General features: G+C 43.0%; 1 protein-coding gene across 1 annotated transcript; it reads left to right on the top strand.

Moving 5' to 3' along the window:
• Window positions 1-6,156: 6,156 nt before the first annotated feature.
• On the top strand, window positions 6,157-12,395 carry NT5C1B (5'-nucleotidase, cytosolic IB). Its single transcript, XM_086461602.1, has 6 exons — window positions 6,157-6,285; window positions 6,386-6,553; window positions 9,320-9,449; window positions 9,960-10,082; window positions 10,768-10,952; window positions 11,930-12,395. The coding sequence occupies exons 1-6, from the start codon at window positions 6,157-6,159 to the stop codon at window positions 12,266-12,268; spliced, it is 1,074 nt and encodes a 357-aa protein (XP_086317728.1). The 3' UTR covers window positions 12,269-12,395.
• Window positions 12,396-16,319: the final 3,924 nt, after the last annotated feature.

Here is a 16,319-nt window from a genome sequence, read left to right as displayed (position 1 = left end):
GGACAGTAGCAGGAGGGTTGACAATGTAAACAAAAATCCTGTCTCCCAGTCTGCTGTGTAGGTCCTATTATTTGTGAGTTACACCACAGGGTAAGGGTAGAATGAGACTTGCTATGTACATGAAGAGGAAAGGCAGATGTTCTGTTTTAGGAAAACAGTGGATCTGTTTTTCCCAATATATGTGTGAAAGGCAGGCAGCGCCATAACACAATCAGTGGACGTTTTTGCTCCGATGGTGCTGCTTTGCCATTGCTCCTGCTGCCCAAAGCCCATGGGACCGCTCAGCTGCCGCATCAGGGGCTGTGCGGTAGCCCCCATCAGTGTCACTTGAGCGCGCACATTGTTTGATACCTTCTTCTGTTCAGAAAGCGGGTGGGAAACCACACTTTGCTTGAATGGCTTTTCTATGTATGCCCCGGAGAGGGGGGTGGAGAAACTCATCGAACAGTCTTGCTTGTTCTCTCATTTTTTAAAAATCATAACTAGCACACTGCAAGAGGGATTAAGCGATATATCTCTGGTATTTTTGTAAAAGCACACAAAAATATGACCCAAGAAACTTTTTTCAGCATGATTTTCTCATTAAAGATTTTAACCTAATTTAATACTTAACTTGAACGCTCGTGGAAGCTAGCACAACCTAACAGCTAAATCATGGGTATTTAATGAAGAATAGAACATGTAATTACCAGACTGAATCTTAGAATAGTTTAACTTCTTTTGTTATGGTAAAATGAATCAATAGGGTTTCAACATTTAGCTCTCAGTCTTGCACAGACATGTCCCTGTGTGGAGCTCTTTGTGTGACTGGAGCCTCCATTTACTTGCATTATTAAAGAGATAATTGGTGCATAATGAAAAATACTTAAACAACTGTCTCTATTATACAGAGCTGAATTCAAAACTTTTCATGATATTGTACTTTTTGCTCAGTAGGCCCCAGGAACTCCATAGAGTTTGCGTGTACAATTTATCCACCCTCCATCTTATGCATGGTTGTTTTGTAATGCAAATATTTTTCTGATTAAGCTTGGAAAAGGGACCAACCTTTCTGCATCTTTTTTTCTTCTTTTTTGTCTGTGTTCTCTAAGTGCCTACAGAGTAATTCCAGTACTGCAAAGTCAAATTGTGACCAGCTAAACCTATTATTAATGCTATTGTTATTGTTGGTTTTCTTTTTTTTTTAATACAGAAGTTATTACTATAGTATTGATTCTTTTCTAACTCAAAAAACACCAATCTAATTACTTTGTGATAGCATATGTGCCTTTTGTTGAGCCTTTTCTGACCACAGACTTTCAACAAGACTGTATTCTTGTATTATTTGTCATATTCCACATTGTTGGCGAGACAGCCAGGCTTGCTTGAAACCGGACTCCTGCTCTATTGTAAGAGAAGTCACTGAACACTTCTTAATTCTTCCTGTGGCAAACTACTGGATGGCACAAGTATATTCAGCATTGAAGCTAAGGCACTGTTTTCCTACATTTTTTAGTTAACATCTAGGAAAAAACATTATTTTATCCAAATTTCCAAATTCTCCTTGATTTGTTTTGAAACCTTGCAATTATGTGATGAGCCTTTCTTGGGGTAAAGTAAGCTAATATTTTGTTGCTGAGCTCAACTGTTAGAAAGACAGTTCAGTTCCATAAAGATATGTTATAGCTTATATTTTCCTTGGAAAAATTACATGAAGCCCTCTAGAGAGAAGAAATCTTCAAAAAGCTAAAGACACAACTTGGCTGCTGATTTCATCCTGATAAGATTAAAGAACAGAAAACTTCAATACTAGGAGAAATTAAACTTCCATTGCAATAACTTAACAGGATTGCTTAGGGAAAAGAGATTACAGGTTAGTGAACCTGAACCAGAACTAACCTGAACAGTTAGCCTCCTCTGTAGCAACCCTCTGTACTTGTGCTGGATTCAGCTTCGCTTGTCACCTAACCTGTCACATGAACACTGGGTGAGTCGTGCTCAAAGTGATGGAGATGGAACAGACCACCTTAGAAGAGCATAAAATCTATGTCACTAGGTAATTTATGTGGCTGTTGCAAATGAACATCTTATTAAAGAAAGACCAGCAGTAAAGCAAAGCCAGGAAAAGACACAAGGCAGTTGCTATAAATTACAATGTGATGCCACAGGTTTTTGCATTCTTTTTTCCCTGCACAAACCCAGAGGGAGGAAAGGAGAGGGAAGAGAAGAGAATGAAAAACACTGCTGAGGAGGGAGCGAAACAACCTGAATGACTGTTAGCTAGAAAGCATCATGAGATGAAAAAGGAAAGTGAATACTTCGATGCAATGGGAAGATTTCTTCAGTGTAAATATATATGCCTTCAATGTATGATGGAGCTTCATCATGCACATTTTTGACACAAACCAACTGCTTTTCTGTCATTTCTGCCCCTGTTAGACTAAGTTTGATCAACAGGAGGCAGGTAACCAAAGGAATACAGACTGCCTGAGATCCACACTGAGGATTTGTAGGAAACATAGAAAATCAGTTAACTGTTTTAAAGAATCAGATCTTGAATTCTAGAGTTGCATTAGGAATATTTATTTTATGTACAAACAGGAGGGTTTTCCAAATTATTTATCTGTCAGGTCAGATTAACGTGTGCCACAGCAGGTTGATCTAGATCAAAGTCCTTCTCAGGTTCCTTCCTTCTGGGAACACCATACTTATGTTATGGGTCTTGAGATCTCAGCAGGAAGAATGACAATGAATATATGACGTGCAATCGCACTCTGAAGTGACCTTGACATGATTCTGGGAGAGGTAGGCTCTGGAATCTACATGTTTTTGATACAACCACGCACAATACATATTGGGATCTATACGCCTAAAGGGAGAAAAAGTCCTTCCATTGAGAGTCTTTTCCTTATTTCTGATCTCACAATTTCAAATATTTGGAAATATTCCACATCTTTCCAGACAGAAGTACATATCAAAAGAAGGAAAAAAAAAAACAACTTTTTTTTTTTTTCTGTTAGCAATGCACTTTGAGCTCCATCTTGAACAAGAATATATCAATCTTATCGAGTGGTTGTTCTTAACATAGGAAAAATATTGGCAGCTCAGGCAAGGGAACTTTCTTTTCACTCGACTACGTATAACAGACTTCAGAGTATGTGCAAGACTTACTCACTTTTTCTGCACACTTAGTATAAAAAAAATACATATAAAGATAACAACACACATTGGTTTTTGTTTGTTTACATGCAAATGCCCTACAAATTAATGGGTGATAGTAGAAACTTCCTTTCCTTTCTAGCTTAGCTCAGAAACCACAAAGTCATTCAATTTTGGATCCATTCCTATTTCTCAGTCTCCCCAGGAGATTTAGTAAAAGCAAGACATAGCTCTTCCCTGGAACTCCATGGGCATTACTACATTTTTTAGATGTAGATAAGGCTGCTGCACTCCGCATTTGGAAAGTCAAGATTTCATTTATAAGGTGCTGAAGCTGGAAGGCTTTCATGTTAGGGCCTCAGTTCACAGTCTCCAGCAAAAGAGGAAATGGAGGGTATGTCAGCAGCAAGCAGCCGAGCACAGAACAGAGACATCTCAGTTCAGTGCATATGTTCACACAGCTGAGTGCTATGTAGAGATACCATGTGGGTCTGGTGAGTAAAATATTTATGTTAGCATAGCATTTCTTTTAGCAGCAGCACTTCAACAGTGCTGCTCGGGCCCAGTCCCAAGTCACCATCTTTTAAGTTTTCAGGTGTCTTGCAAAAGTTAAAAAGAGTCTTCATCGCTTGAGTGATGACTCTTTTCTTGGGTGGACAAAGAAGGGAGGAATGAAAATAAAAACAATGAACATGCTTGAGGAGCTCTGATTTTGCTCCTGAGCAGATGCAGGGTGGTGGTGAACACAGCACGACAAGCCTTTAACCTAGGCATGGCTCTGGGAAATGTACTGCCCCAGGTTCATGCGGAGATGACAGTTCAGTTTTGTAGCCACCAGAGAATTGGTTCCTGATTCCTCCTGTTCCTTTCCCCTCTTCTCCACGGGCAATGAACCCACCTGCAGTATTTAACAAGGAACAGCCTCTTCTTAGAGATCATCTTCTTAGACTGATGCTGAAGTCTCTGAGCAGGACAGTGGTGGTGAGCGGGACCAGGAGCAGCTGTTGCGTGGCTTGAACCCTTTTCCAGGCTCTCCCAATCCTGGCTGCTCAGCCTGGTGACAGACTTGTAGCTGCTCAGAGAGAAGAGGGTTGGAAAGCGGGGATATGCCTGACATGACTGCTGGAAAGGGAGCAGGTGTCTTCAGTAGCATGTCACACTACAGCTCTGAGTACAGACACAAGAGTGAAATATTCAAGATCAAAATTCAAGGAAAATAAACATCTCTATCAGCAGCAGAGCCACTAAAATAAGGTTAATTCAGATTTATGTTTATGGCTTCTACATCTTCCCATGACAACAGGCACCTGCAGTGATCCTAACTCCTCTTTTCACATCTTTCTTCCTAATATACTACTCTCAATATCTCTTCTTTTACCTCATATTTCCAGCCCCTCTTCTCCAGTATGGTCAACTCCTATTTCCCATTTACTCTAACCTCCCAGTTTTCACCACTTCCCTGCTTCTATATCCCTCCCTGATTAGCTGGGCAACAGGCAATGTGGCAGATTTGGAGATGGCAGATCAGCCAGGGAATATTCGCTTGCTATTGCACAGCACAAGAACAAGCAGACAAATATGCTGCATTTGCACTACAGTCCTTCCCCCAGCAGGGTAACAAACCATGTGCTGCTGTTGTCTTTCATTAACATTTTAAGAATTTAAATCTCTTTGAGATCTTTATCCTTCTGTCAAATTCATTTGGAACTGGACATCACTGGGGAGTGACAGACAGATGGTATAATCACATAAGCCTGATTTCACTGGGAAGCCACATTAAAAACAAAAAAAAAAACAAAAAACCAAAACAACCTGGCAAAAGTAGCTAAAATAATTATGCTCCTTTTTGGAGATTGGATGAAGGCAGAAAGACTTGACAATTTGATAAAGATTATGCAGCGATCAGGGTCAGAAGTGATGTTTCAGGTGTTCCTTCAAAATGTTAAAGAGTCCTTTGGATGGTGCTTACATATGCTATGACATACAGATACCACCAAGTCCCTGGCTACCAAGAACACCAAGGGCTGTGATCTGCTGTGCCAGACCCCATTCTAGCTCGGGAGAAAATCTGCTTCCTTCCTCACTTTCCATTCTCTCCTCCAGCTCATCAGTTTGGGAACATTTGCCGTGGTTCAGGCAAGCATGTCTGCAGAGGCAGCCAGGAGCATTTCAGAGGCGCGTATTAGATACGTAGCCCACAGCCCTGTGTGGGATTCTGGGGTTTAGGACCACTAAAACCAGATGCCGGAAAAAACAGTTCATTGCGCGTGCTGCATACGCCCTCGGCCCCGCTGTCCAAATTACTGTTTCTGAAAGGTATTTTCAGTGTTGCCGTGTGACAAAGGACCCCCAGGTCACACCCAGCCCATTCTGATTGCTAGAGACGTTATTACTGTATTATGTAAGAAATCTCCCGGAAATTTGTTGCAGCTAATGTGAAATCAACTAAGCCACCGCATCTAAATAGTAAATCTCTAATGCTGCAGATCAAACCAGCGCCGGAGGCTGCTGGCCAACACCCAGCGGCTGCTGCAGGCCCAAGGGAGAGCAGCGGCCGGTGCCACAGCGGGTGCTGGGAAGGGGACGCCGCGGGTCTGCGCCCCGCTGTCCCTTACAGGGCGCAGGGAAGGGCGGCGGCTCCACGAACCGCCCCACGGACCGCCCGATGAGGGGAGATGCTGCGGCCCCGCTGACCCCGGGCCTCTGAGGTGCGGGGAGGCCGCGGCCCCGCTCCTCACGGGGCCGGTGCTGCTCCGGGTCGGGCCGCTCCGTGATGTGCCGGGGGGGGAGGGCCGTGCCGTGCCGTGCCTGGGGAGGGCCGTGCCGGGCCGGGCTGCCCCGGGCGCGGCAGAGCGAAAGGGAAAGCCAGCGTCCGGGTGACTTCCCCCTGCCCGAGCGGGGCGGGGCGGGGGGGGGGGGGGGGGGGGGGGGCGGCCGCCGGCAACACCGTTTCTCAGTCGGCAGCGCCCGCTCCCCGCTCCCCGCCCCGCAGCCCCGTCCCCCGCCGCGCCAGGCACGATGAGCGGCTCCGGGCCGGAGGCGCCCCAGCCCAGCGACGCCGCGGAGGACCGGCTGCAGGAGGCCGAGCAGGACTGGGAGGCGGCCAAGGCTTTCTACGACAGCCTGGTTTCCAAGAGACCCCGGCCGGTGAGTGCGGGCGGGAGGGGGGTCCGGAGGCGGGGGGCTGCTGGCTGGGGGCTGCGGGCGGGGGGCTGCCGGCCGGCGCTACCCTCCGCTCGCCCCGCAGCCCAAGCCCCAGCACGCCATCACGGTAGCCGTCTCCTCCCGAGCCCTCTTCGACCTGGTGGAGGAGCGGCGGATCTACGAAGAGCAAGGGCTGGAGAAGTACGTGGAGTACCAGCAGGACAACGAGAACGTCACCCTCAAACCCGGACCGGCTTTCTACTTCGTCAAGGTAACCCGGGCCGGGGCGAGCCGGGCGCGGGGTGGGGGGGCGGGGGGGGGGGAGCTGGCCCGGCGCGGGGGTGCTGCAAGGCCAAATTTCGGGAAGAGGAGGAGCCCGAAGCCTCCTTGGGCGGAGATAATCCTGCCCCGGGGAAACGTTCTGGGGACTTGCTCCTCCGGCGGCGAGCTCGCCTCGGCGGGAGGAGCCCGGCATCATCTCCGCATCTGCCCCGGCCTTGCGGCCACCCCCTCCTCTCCTCTCCCCTTCTCTCCCCTCTCCTCTCCTCTCCTTTCTCCTCTCCCTTCTCCTCTCCCCTCTCCTCTCCCTTCTCCTCTCCCCTCTCCTCTCCCTTCTCCTCTCCCCTCTCCTCTCCCTTCTCCTCTCCCCCCTCCTTTCCCCTCCTCTTCCCCTCCCCACTCCTCTCCCCTCTCCTCCCCTCTCCCCTCTCCCCTCTCCCCTCTCCCCTCTCCTCTCTCTCCTCTCCCCTTCCGCCAGCACTAATGCTGAACGCCTGTGGAAGATCTCGCATCACCGGGACCGGAGTTTTGCCCTCGGCGTCTCGGTTTGTGTCCCCTGGCTGCCCGCTTCACATCTGAGGCGTGGGTAAGGAGCAGCCTGCATTTTCTGCTGGACACGGGGCGCACGAAGCGCCTTTCCTTTTAAGACTATTTTCACTTAAGCTAGGCCCCCAAATTGTTTGAAGTTGCAACCTCTTCCCCCCCCAAAAAAAAAAACAAACCCAAATCATCATAGTTCCTCATTCCATTTTTCTGTCTCACAATAGGACTACTATGATTAAAGGCAGCATTGATTCAATATTGTTTGAATTACTTTATTCAGAAATTAACCTTTTTTTTTTTTTCTTTTTGGGTCAGCTTTAATTTTTCCTTGCTTTCGTTGTCACCCTGGAAATTATTCTTGAGGACCAGCAAAAGAAATAGAGCCCCTAGTTGGGAGTCAGGTTTTAAGCAGAGGTGAAATGGAATATTTTGTTTTCATTGCACAAGATAAGAGAAATGACCGAGGTAAACAGCCTCCGGCATGGAAAGCAAGTGAAATTACAAAAAAATGAAAAAACCCACTAAAAATATGTACAGGTTTGAGGAATGCAGGTTGTAGTAAGACTGACTTGAAAAAATGCCATCTAGAGATGGTCATTTTATTTCCACTGAGAATTGTTTGATAAGCTCTACTGCAGCAATTTTAGGAATTTATTAAATTATAATTAGCAGTCATACTTGCTGACAGCAGAATTGTGGCAGAACACTTGCTTCAGGTTTTAAAGGCAGATTTTCATTGCTTCAGTTTTAGTCTCAGGAATTTAAAACATTTTCCACATTGATTGATTTTCGGAAATACAGAGTTGAAAAATTACTTATGTCAATACCCATGCTATTGTAAATATAACAGGTAGCTGTTGATAGCATTAATAGCACAAGCATTGTAAAGGTGTTTTTAACATAAAAGCGTGGTCATAGAATAAGGCAAAAAGAAAGAATACAGTTTTGTTTGGATTCTTTTATCGAAATCTTTAAGATACTAGCTTAAAAGTATTGTATCTCATGCTTGTAGCACTTATGTATCTTACTCACAGGTCAGGATCTCCTTGGGCTGCAAAGTGTACAGTCATTGGACAAAAAATAGCATCCCTCCTCCACTCCCCCTTATTCTATAATACTTTAAGAAATTGCCAGTGTAGTAGAGTATTAGCAGTAGGAATGGGTTATGACCACATACTAAGATTTTTTCCTATGCCTTACACCAGGCTGTCACTTAGAGTTTTCCTAAACACAGTCCCACATGACATAGCCATGCTTTTTAAAGTGATATTCCCAGAATTTAATTATGAAATTGATGTTTTAATTCTTAGCAACTGGCCTGACTTTTTAAAGCACCTTGATGAAAATTGACCCATCTTGCATTCATTTGATGACTCATTGTTGACTTTATTGCTGTAAGCCCAAGGAATTCCATTCAAGGGCCAAGATACCAAAGCAGGGGTCTGTGTATAAATCTGGAACAAAAAGCAAGTCTTGTTCCAAAGGCATAAGATTCTAAATAAGATGAGAGAACAGATGGATACAGAGAGAGATGAGCAGATGAAGGGTCAAGGAAATAAGAATGACAAACTGTGGATATAACATGTTGTCCCATTATCTTTAAAGAGATCTGAAATGAATCAAAGTCTGTCTCATTCGGTGCTGCAATTAGAAATTGCCAAGGTAATCATGTCTGACAGGATATGGTTTTGTACTCAAGGACAGTCTTCGACACCTGACCACCTGAACTGTGCCAGTAAATTTGCATAAGTATGTGGCCCAAGTTCACATTTGTGCATGCAAACCAAGTAGTTGCATGTATAAATTCCTTTACATTTTCTCCTTGAATTCACAAGAACAATTTTTAAGTGGACAAGAAAGTCCAAGTCCGAGTTTCAAGTGGACAAGGAAAAAAAAAATATTAATAGGGATTGTGATAATGTTCAGTAATGCATTGCTTTATTCTGGATGATTAAGGTGTCCCAAGAAAAAGGATTTCCATGATAAAGTTAAATTCTGTAACTCAGCAAAAGAAACTTACTTGTTTCCTCTCAAATGAACTCCGTCAAATGGTTGCTGGGAGCAGCAGAGCAGAAAGGAATAAAACAAGTTCAGCGAGTTTAACTATCAGTTATTTCTCATTCTCATTCAAGACAGTCCTATCACTAAACCCACAGTGATTAAGAATCGAGGCAAATTCCACTTGTCTATTGACTTCCACATTTTCAACCCCCAGGCACTGGAGCACGTCAATGCCCGGCTTCTTGAGCTGTACCCTGATGATGAAGAGCGGTTTGATATTGTTCTGATGACTAATAACCATGCCCAAGTGGGAGTGAGGCTGATAAACAGCATCAATCACTATGGTAAGTAAAATAAATACTGCCTTGTAGAACTGCTTGCTGTTACATAATAAAATGAATTCATTTTATTTTTCCTGTTCTGGCCTTGGTAAAAGCAGCTCCTTTGATACTGACACCCATTCCTCAGAGGATTATATTTTTTGGGGGGTGTCAGCATAAATGAGACAGCATTAAACAGAATTTGGTCCAAAGCTCTCGATTTAACTTGTCAGGTGTGAATCTTGATTTCTGAGAAGTCCTTAAACTTTTCATTGTTTGGTATTTACACCACCTATACATCTTCACAGCAGTTATTCTGCTGTCTTAGGGTTTTTTTTTTTTTTAAATTCTCAAGGAGGAAGGGCTGATCAAACATTGCAGTCAGTTTAAGTTGTGTAACTTGTTGAAATGACAGTGAACATATTTTTTAAGGTTACTGTCAGCTGTAGGGTAGTGTGTGTACCTTTTCACAAGTTCCTTTTACAGGTTAGTAGTGTCAAGGCAGAGTCACACCTTGTGCCGTTCTTACTCCAGGCTTAACAATTGAACGTTTCTGTATGACGGGAGGAAAAAGCCCTATTGGTTACCTGACTGCATATCTTACCAACTTGTACCTCTCAGCAGACTCTGAAAAAGTGCAAGAAGCTATAGAAGCAGGTTTGAACTGACTTTCTTTTATTATCTCTCCATTGAGCTTGTTAAAAAATGAACGTATTGTGTGTCTTTCACAGAAAGTAATGCTGCTTCCTCAAATGGACAAAGTCACAACTTTGTATGGTGCAAACTTATCACTTGTTTTTCCTTAATCAAATAAAATCAGGTTGTTTCCCTGTAATGCTCCTCACCTTTCAGCCTGCTGATAATGACAGCTTCATCAGCCTCTACCTTTGTCACACCTTTCTGTCTTCTCCCATGCTATAAGAAATGAACTCTCATACACACCTACTCACCTCCATTCAGCTTCTGTTTGAATAGAGTCATCTCTTCCATGTGACTTATAAAAAACAACTTCTGTGTTTTGTTAGGAGTTCAAACATAGTAAATAGTTCTATTCAATGGCCTCCTTGGAATTTCCTGCTTTGTCTCCTTTGCAGCACACCTCTGGGACTGTTTTTGTATATTCATATATGGAAGTGGAAGGAAGCACGTCTAAGAAGTTATGTCAATAGGACGGCTTCCATACATGTGTGTTACAGAACAGCCACTGCAAATTAGCTTTGGTGATTGTTTCTGCTCACTGTATATGAAGGTCACCAGAAATAAGTTGTTGGAACCGAACTGCTGACAGCTAATGAATGCATTTGCAGGACATGCTAACTGAGGTTCTCTGGTCCATTTTCAGGCATCGCATCAGCTACGATGTTCACTGCCAACAAAGATGTTGCTTACTCAGATACACAGTTAAGGGTGGCATTCGATGGGGATGCGGTTCTGTTTTCTGATGAATCAGAACAGATTGTCAAAGAGCAAGGATTAGACAGGTTTTTTGAACATGAACAGCTGAATGAAAATAAGCCTCTTGCACAGGTTTGTACATCCGTGAATCAGTGAGTTTTCAAAACATCTGTTAATTTTCACTGCTGCTGTATTTCTCCAGTTTCCCCAGCGTGTATGTATTCTGTGTGGAAGCTTCTTGCCCTATTTATTTCCTTTTTCAAGGACAATCTTTAAAGTGCATGTTTGACCTAAAAAAGCCTACTGTTGCAGTCCCTTCACCAGATCTCCCACTTCACTGAGAGAACTGTATGTATAAGACAGTGACTTACAGCTGTAGTTTAATTGTATCATTAGAAAAAGAAAAAATACTACTGATTTCCTTGGTTATTTTTTTTATCAGACTGTGTAGGTACTGTTAATTTCAAACACTGGGATATTCTGTTATTGAAACAGGGTAATATCTGTGCTTATTCCCAAGCAGAACTATGTCATTTGTCTAAAACCCACAAATATTTTACCATTAGCTTAAACTGAAAGACCAATTCTGCTATTGTTAAAAACGGTAGAAATTCAGAATAAAAGCTTCATTTATGAAAGTACTGGCCAGTGCAATATATTGCATTTTGACCCAAACTATCATTTATTTCTTTTAACTGGAGTGTAATTCTATTATTGTCATTAGTCTGGAAAGTGTTCAGTGATGTTTATGTAATTAAGTCTCTTACTATTTTTTGCACAGAAAAAAAAAAAATTGCACCTCATGGTTCATAAGTGTTTTTAAAGAACATTTTATTAAAGACTATAGTTATAACTTTCTATTGTAAGAGATCTTGTAAGCCTTAGTGGGAATCTACTGATCATACCACGTAGGATTATGGTTTTAACTTTTTTCCAATTCGTGAATTCCTAGTGAGGCTGCAGACCCATTTGGACACATTACGTTGAGAGTTTGCTGAGTAGCATAGCATTAGGGAAGGAATCCTGTATATAATCTAGAATAAAGCAAAAGAGTTATTTTTGGGAGCTGTGGACAAATATTAAATATGCTTCTGGTATTTCATACTCAGGGTCCTTTGAAAGGTTTTCTGGAAGACCTAGGGAAACTCCAGAAGAAATTCTATGCAAAAAATGAACGATTAAATTGTCCCATAAGGACCTACCTGGTCACGGCCAGAAGTGCAGCCAGCTCTGGAGCCAGAGTGCTGAAGACTCTTCGTAGCTGGGGTCTGGAGATTGATGAGGCACTTTTCCTGGCAGGAGCTCCTAAAGGACCGATCCTGGTGAAAATCCGCCCCCACATTTTCTTCGATGACCAGATGTTTCATGTTGAAGGAGCACAGAAATTGGGCACCATAGCTGCACATGTTCCCTATGGCGTTGCTCAGAAATACCACAAACCTGCATGACTGGATGGTACCGTTAACGATAAGGTTCTTAACTCAGCCAGCCTCTAACATACCAATAGTTGTGTCTGAAAACCTCTACATTTCTGTATTGTAAGCACTATGTTTAAAGATTTAACTTCTGGCTAGAACAGCCTTTAAAGAAAATATTTTTAATATAAGTAAGTTTTTAATAGAGTTATTTTAAGAGCATTCTTAAGCTGTTTAGGTTTTTTACCCATCTGGATCTAACACTGTGTTTTTGATACTAGGAAAAGATTTGTACTGTTTTTATAGCTTGAGACATATTTTGAGAGACAGAGAGAACAGTTATATTTTCTCTAAAAAAACTGTTAATGGGTTATTTATAACAAAAATCATGCTGCAATGATAGTCCTTGATGGTTATTTCTGAAATTACCAAAAGCACAGTTTACATATAAGTGTTTACCTGTTGGTGGTTTGCTTGTTAAATATGTGTTCAGTAGGTCTGTTATCTCAAGGTTTCAGCTTCCAGTGAAATGTTAGCTTATTTGATCTGTGTTTACAGGAACCCTTTATTTTTCTATATCGTTTTCCTATTCTAATAAAGCTGGCTTTACAGAACATTGTCATTTTTCTATGTAGAGGTTTTAGCATGATTTCCTATGCAGAGTTTGTGTCATCAGCGTCTCCGTGTCTCTTGCCTCCTCCAGATATTTAGAACCAGAAGTGACCGCTTTCAGCCAAATTTGTGAGAGAGCTAGAGGTCTCAAAGACACTTAAGTCCTAACAGATTTCACAGAGCTGGGTAGAAGTCTGAGATGCTGTGAGTATCTTGACTGGAACAAAGACTGGAGCTTGAGAGCATACCTTTGTAACAGCAGAGAATCTACCCTGAAATAATGCTATTGACAGAACTACTTGTTTCTTAACTAGATTCACTTAGAATTTACAGCTGTTCTGTGATCTGCATGAACTCAATTTGGCAACTTCAGATGGGTTTCCAGGGGACAGGTGCCTCTTGCAACATGAATTCAAATTTACACCATAGGTCTATTTACCCCTTTCATGCTAAGTTCCTGTATCTCAGTGTCATCCATGTATCTAAGTGCCTTCCAAATGACACAACTAACATCTGTCAGGTGGTGTTTGTTCTCTTTCTCTCCCTAGTGAAACCAGTGTCCTGTTTTATTTTTATTGTTGCTGTGTATTTATATCAGAAGAGACAAAACCAAAAGAATGAGCTTTGCAGTGGGAGTAGAAGCTGGTGAAGGCTTGTGATGATCTGTGGTTCCTGGGGGAATTTAACTCAGGAATCTCACGTTAGCCTCTGAGAAAGTTTGGTCTTTTCTGTCCGGATGAACTGTCCCGTTATTGCTGAAAGCTTCATTGCATTAATTGTGGTTTCCCTCCCAGAAACATAGGCAATCTTTTAAATGTTCTGGGTCCAAGCCACGAATTTCTTTGAAAACAAAGGCAAAAGCCTTGATCTTGCATGAAACTTGAATAGAGACCATTAGAAAGGTTTTTATGTGTTCACACCAGCATGTGTTGTTGATGGGATGCACTGCAGTGTTCTGGTGTACTTGGAATTTCGTAAGTGCTAAAGGCTTTGTGCCCAAAACGTATCACATTTCCCAGCCCAGGCAGGAGGTGAGGAAGACGTGAATAACTGAGGCCTGGTCATTGTCTGCCAGGATGGGACAGAGTTACCTCGCCAAATGGAGATTATAAAAAATGTTATTAGCAGATGTTTTTATGTGAGAGCTCAGAATCAGCAAGGAATCCAAAAATATTCTTTAGCTGTGGAATATAAATTATGTGTATACCTTCACCACAAAAGCATGGCTGCAAATTTCAGGAACAGCAGTCCTGCCTTGTTGAAGCAGAACATGGATCAGCCGTTCTTCATCTGTGCGTTGTTAGAGCTATAGAGGTTGGGTGCAGGAAAATGTGAAGGATATACAGCAGACTGCTGGCATTTGACTCTCAATGAACACAGCAATTCAGTCTTGATACTGAAAAAGACTAATGGGATCCTTGATCCCTGTGGGACTCCAGAGGCCGAGTGTCTCATGTCTGGCAGGATAAGCATGTAAATCAGTGAATAAATTGGAAGCTGAATCATGTGCTCTATTATGTTTACCTTTATTTCCAGTCAACCATCCACCTACAGCAAAAATGAAACCTACTGGCCAGGTCATAGTTAGGAGCTTCCAGTTCGTAGATCTTTTTTTTGATCTGTACGCGCATAGTACTAGAGGGCTGTCTCTTGCAGCGTCATTCCTGATAGCACTAACGCATGTGTGAAGAGAAATAAAGAGTTCACATATTAGATTTACATAGTAGAATTTACTTCTTAGTCATAGAATTCAAATTGACACTAAATTCCAGAAGTTGATGTTAAGGTCCACAATCACTTCTCCTAAGTTAGTTGAGCAAAATGCTCTCAGATGCTTGTTCAGATCATACACTGCCTTTTAATTGTCAGGCAGCTGTCCCAGGCTTGACGGCTGCTTCTCTGCATATCCAGCTGGCAGTACATTGGGTGAACGGAGCCTCATTTGTTCACGCAAGTGCCTTCCAGACTAATCTGGATGTTTGGGGAGACTTGGGCTTGCCAAGTAGTCTCTGTGCCCATTACAATTATTGTCTTCTGCTCCAAGGCACAGCTTGGCTAGTGGACCAAAATACTAATTTTCAGGAAAATTCTCTGAAATGGGATGGGAGATGACGGAAAGGATTTTCTATTTTTGTAGACATAGACCAGAATTGTCTTTTAATAGCATTTCAGTCCAGAAAACAAAACAAACAAACAAGCTAACAACACCACCCACCAAAAAACATCTTGCTTCTCACGCTCATGAGGATACCATGAGTTTATGCCCTGGCACCTCATAACCCTAAGCCAGTCCCAGTTACAACAATGGATCACATTTTTCAATAGGGGAATAGAGAGGAGTCCTGTGGTTCTGGACTGTCCTGTCTATCAGCCTCTTTATAACACTGGAAGACAGACTCATGAAGAAGAAACTTCATCCCAGCCAAAACCTGGAAGAGTTTTAATGATAACACAGATCAAATTCTGTGCAGAAAAATAACTTTGTCAGACAAAGTTCCCTTAACTTCCAGGTTCGTGCACTGCATCGCAGTGAAGAGTCCAGGTAAGACAAATGGGAATGTCTCCTACAGCTACCAATCCTCATGGACAAAAATATTGGAAATGAGATTCTGAAGGTGACTTGACTATTTTTCTTTTTATTTTTTTTACAGGAGAACATCCCCTCAGAGTGTGCTGGATACCTCCCACCAGCTACCAAGGCATAACAAAACCATGTTCCCCAGTTCCTTCACAACTCCAGGCATCCTTTCGGTTTCCAGGCTAGCATGTCATGCACAGTGAAACAACCATCTGGAGGAAACAAAATATTTCAGATGAAGATTTGGAGATGGCCATCATCACATGTGTTCCAACATGTGTCCTCCTGTGTTCCTGGACTGTAATCTGTTTTAAGGACTCTGGAATCAGAGGGTTCCTACATCCTGAGATGAGAGATAGCCACCTTGGGCTTCTCTGCCAGATCCTGTAACCTGCACTAGCATATAGTATTGCTAAACGGAACACACCCATCTCCTCAAGTGCAACAGATGGGTAGAGAAAGCAGTGAAGCAGTCAATGTCAATGTCTTAGGAGAAAAAATAACTTCCAGTTACCCCGCTCATTAGTATCTGGGACCAACAACAACTGAGTGCATGTGTCATTCATGCCTAGATGGGCAGCTTCTGATCACTGTCACCCGTGAGCTCCTGTGCACAATGCTCCTTGCGCTGAAGGCTGGACTGACCACCAATGAACCCAGGCAGGATCCTTGAGGCAGTGTCCTCTCCCACACATTCACAGTTTTCTGAAGTTGTAGATGTGTCAGAGATGACTGCCAGAGTGCCCACTGCCAGATGTTGAACGCAGATTCTTTAGCTCCCACCAGGAGGATTTCTTAAAGGATGAATCTCTTCCTCTAACAGGGCATTTCCTGGTTCTCTTATTTTGGTATCTCATTTGCAACTGCTGTCCCTTTCTCATGGTCCTTGGCTGC

The sequence above is a fragment of the Leptosomus discolor genome, chromosome 2, assembly GCF_034619465.1.
Source record: "Leptosomus discolor isolate bLepDis1 chromosome 2, bLepDis1.hap2, whole genome shotgun sequence".
Lineage (NCBI taxonomy): Eukaryota > Metazoa > Chordata > Aves > Leptosomiformes > Leptosomidae > Leptosomus > Leptosomus discolor.
This window is presented reverse-complemented; position numbering and strand designations above follow the sequence as displayed.

Coding starts and splice junctions, on each gene's coding strand:
- NT5C1B (XM_086461602.1), top strand. CDS start 6,157: ATGAGCGGCTCCGGGCCGGAGGCGCCCCAGCCCAGCGACGCCGCGGAG. Junction 6,554..9,319: donor CGGCTTTCTACTTCGTCAAG/GTAACCCGGGCC, acceptor TTCAACCCCCAG/GCACTGGAGCACGTCAATGC. Junction 10,953..11,929: donor AAAATAAGCCTCTTGCACAG/GTTTGTACATCC, acceptor TTTCATACTCAG/GGTCCTTTGAAAGGTTTTCT.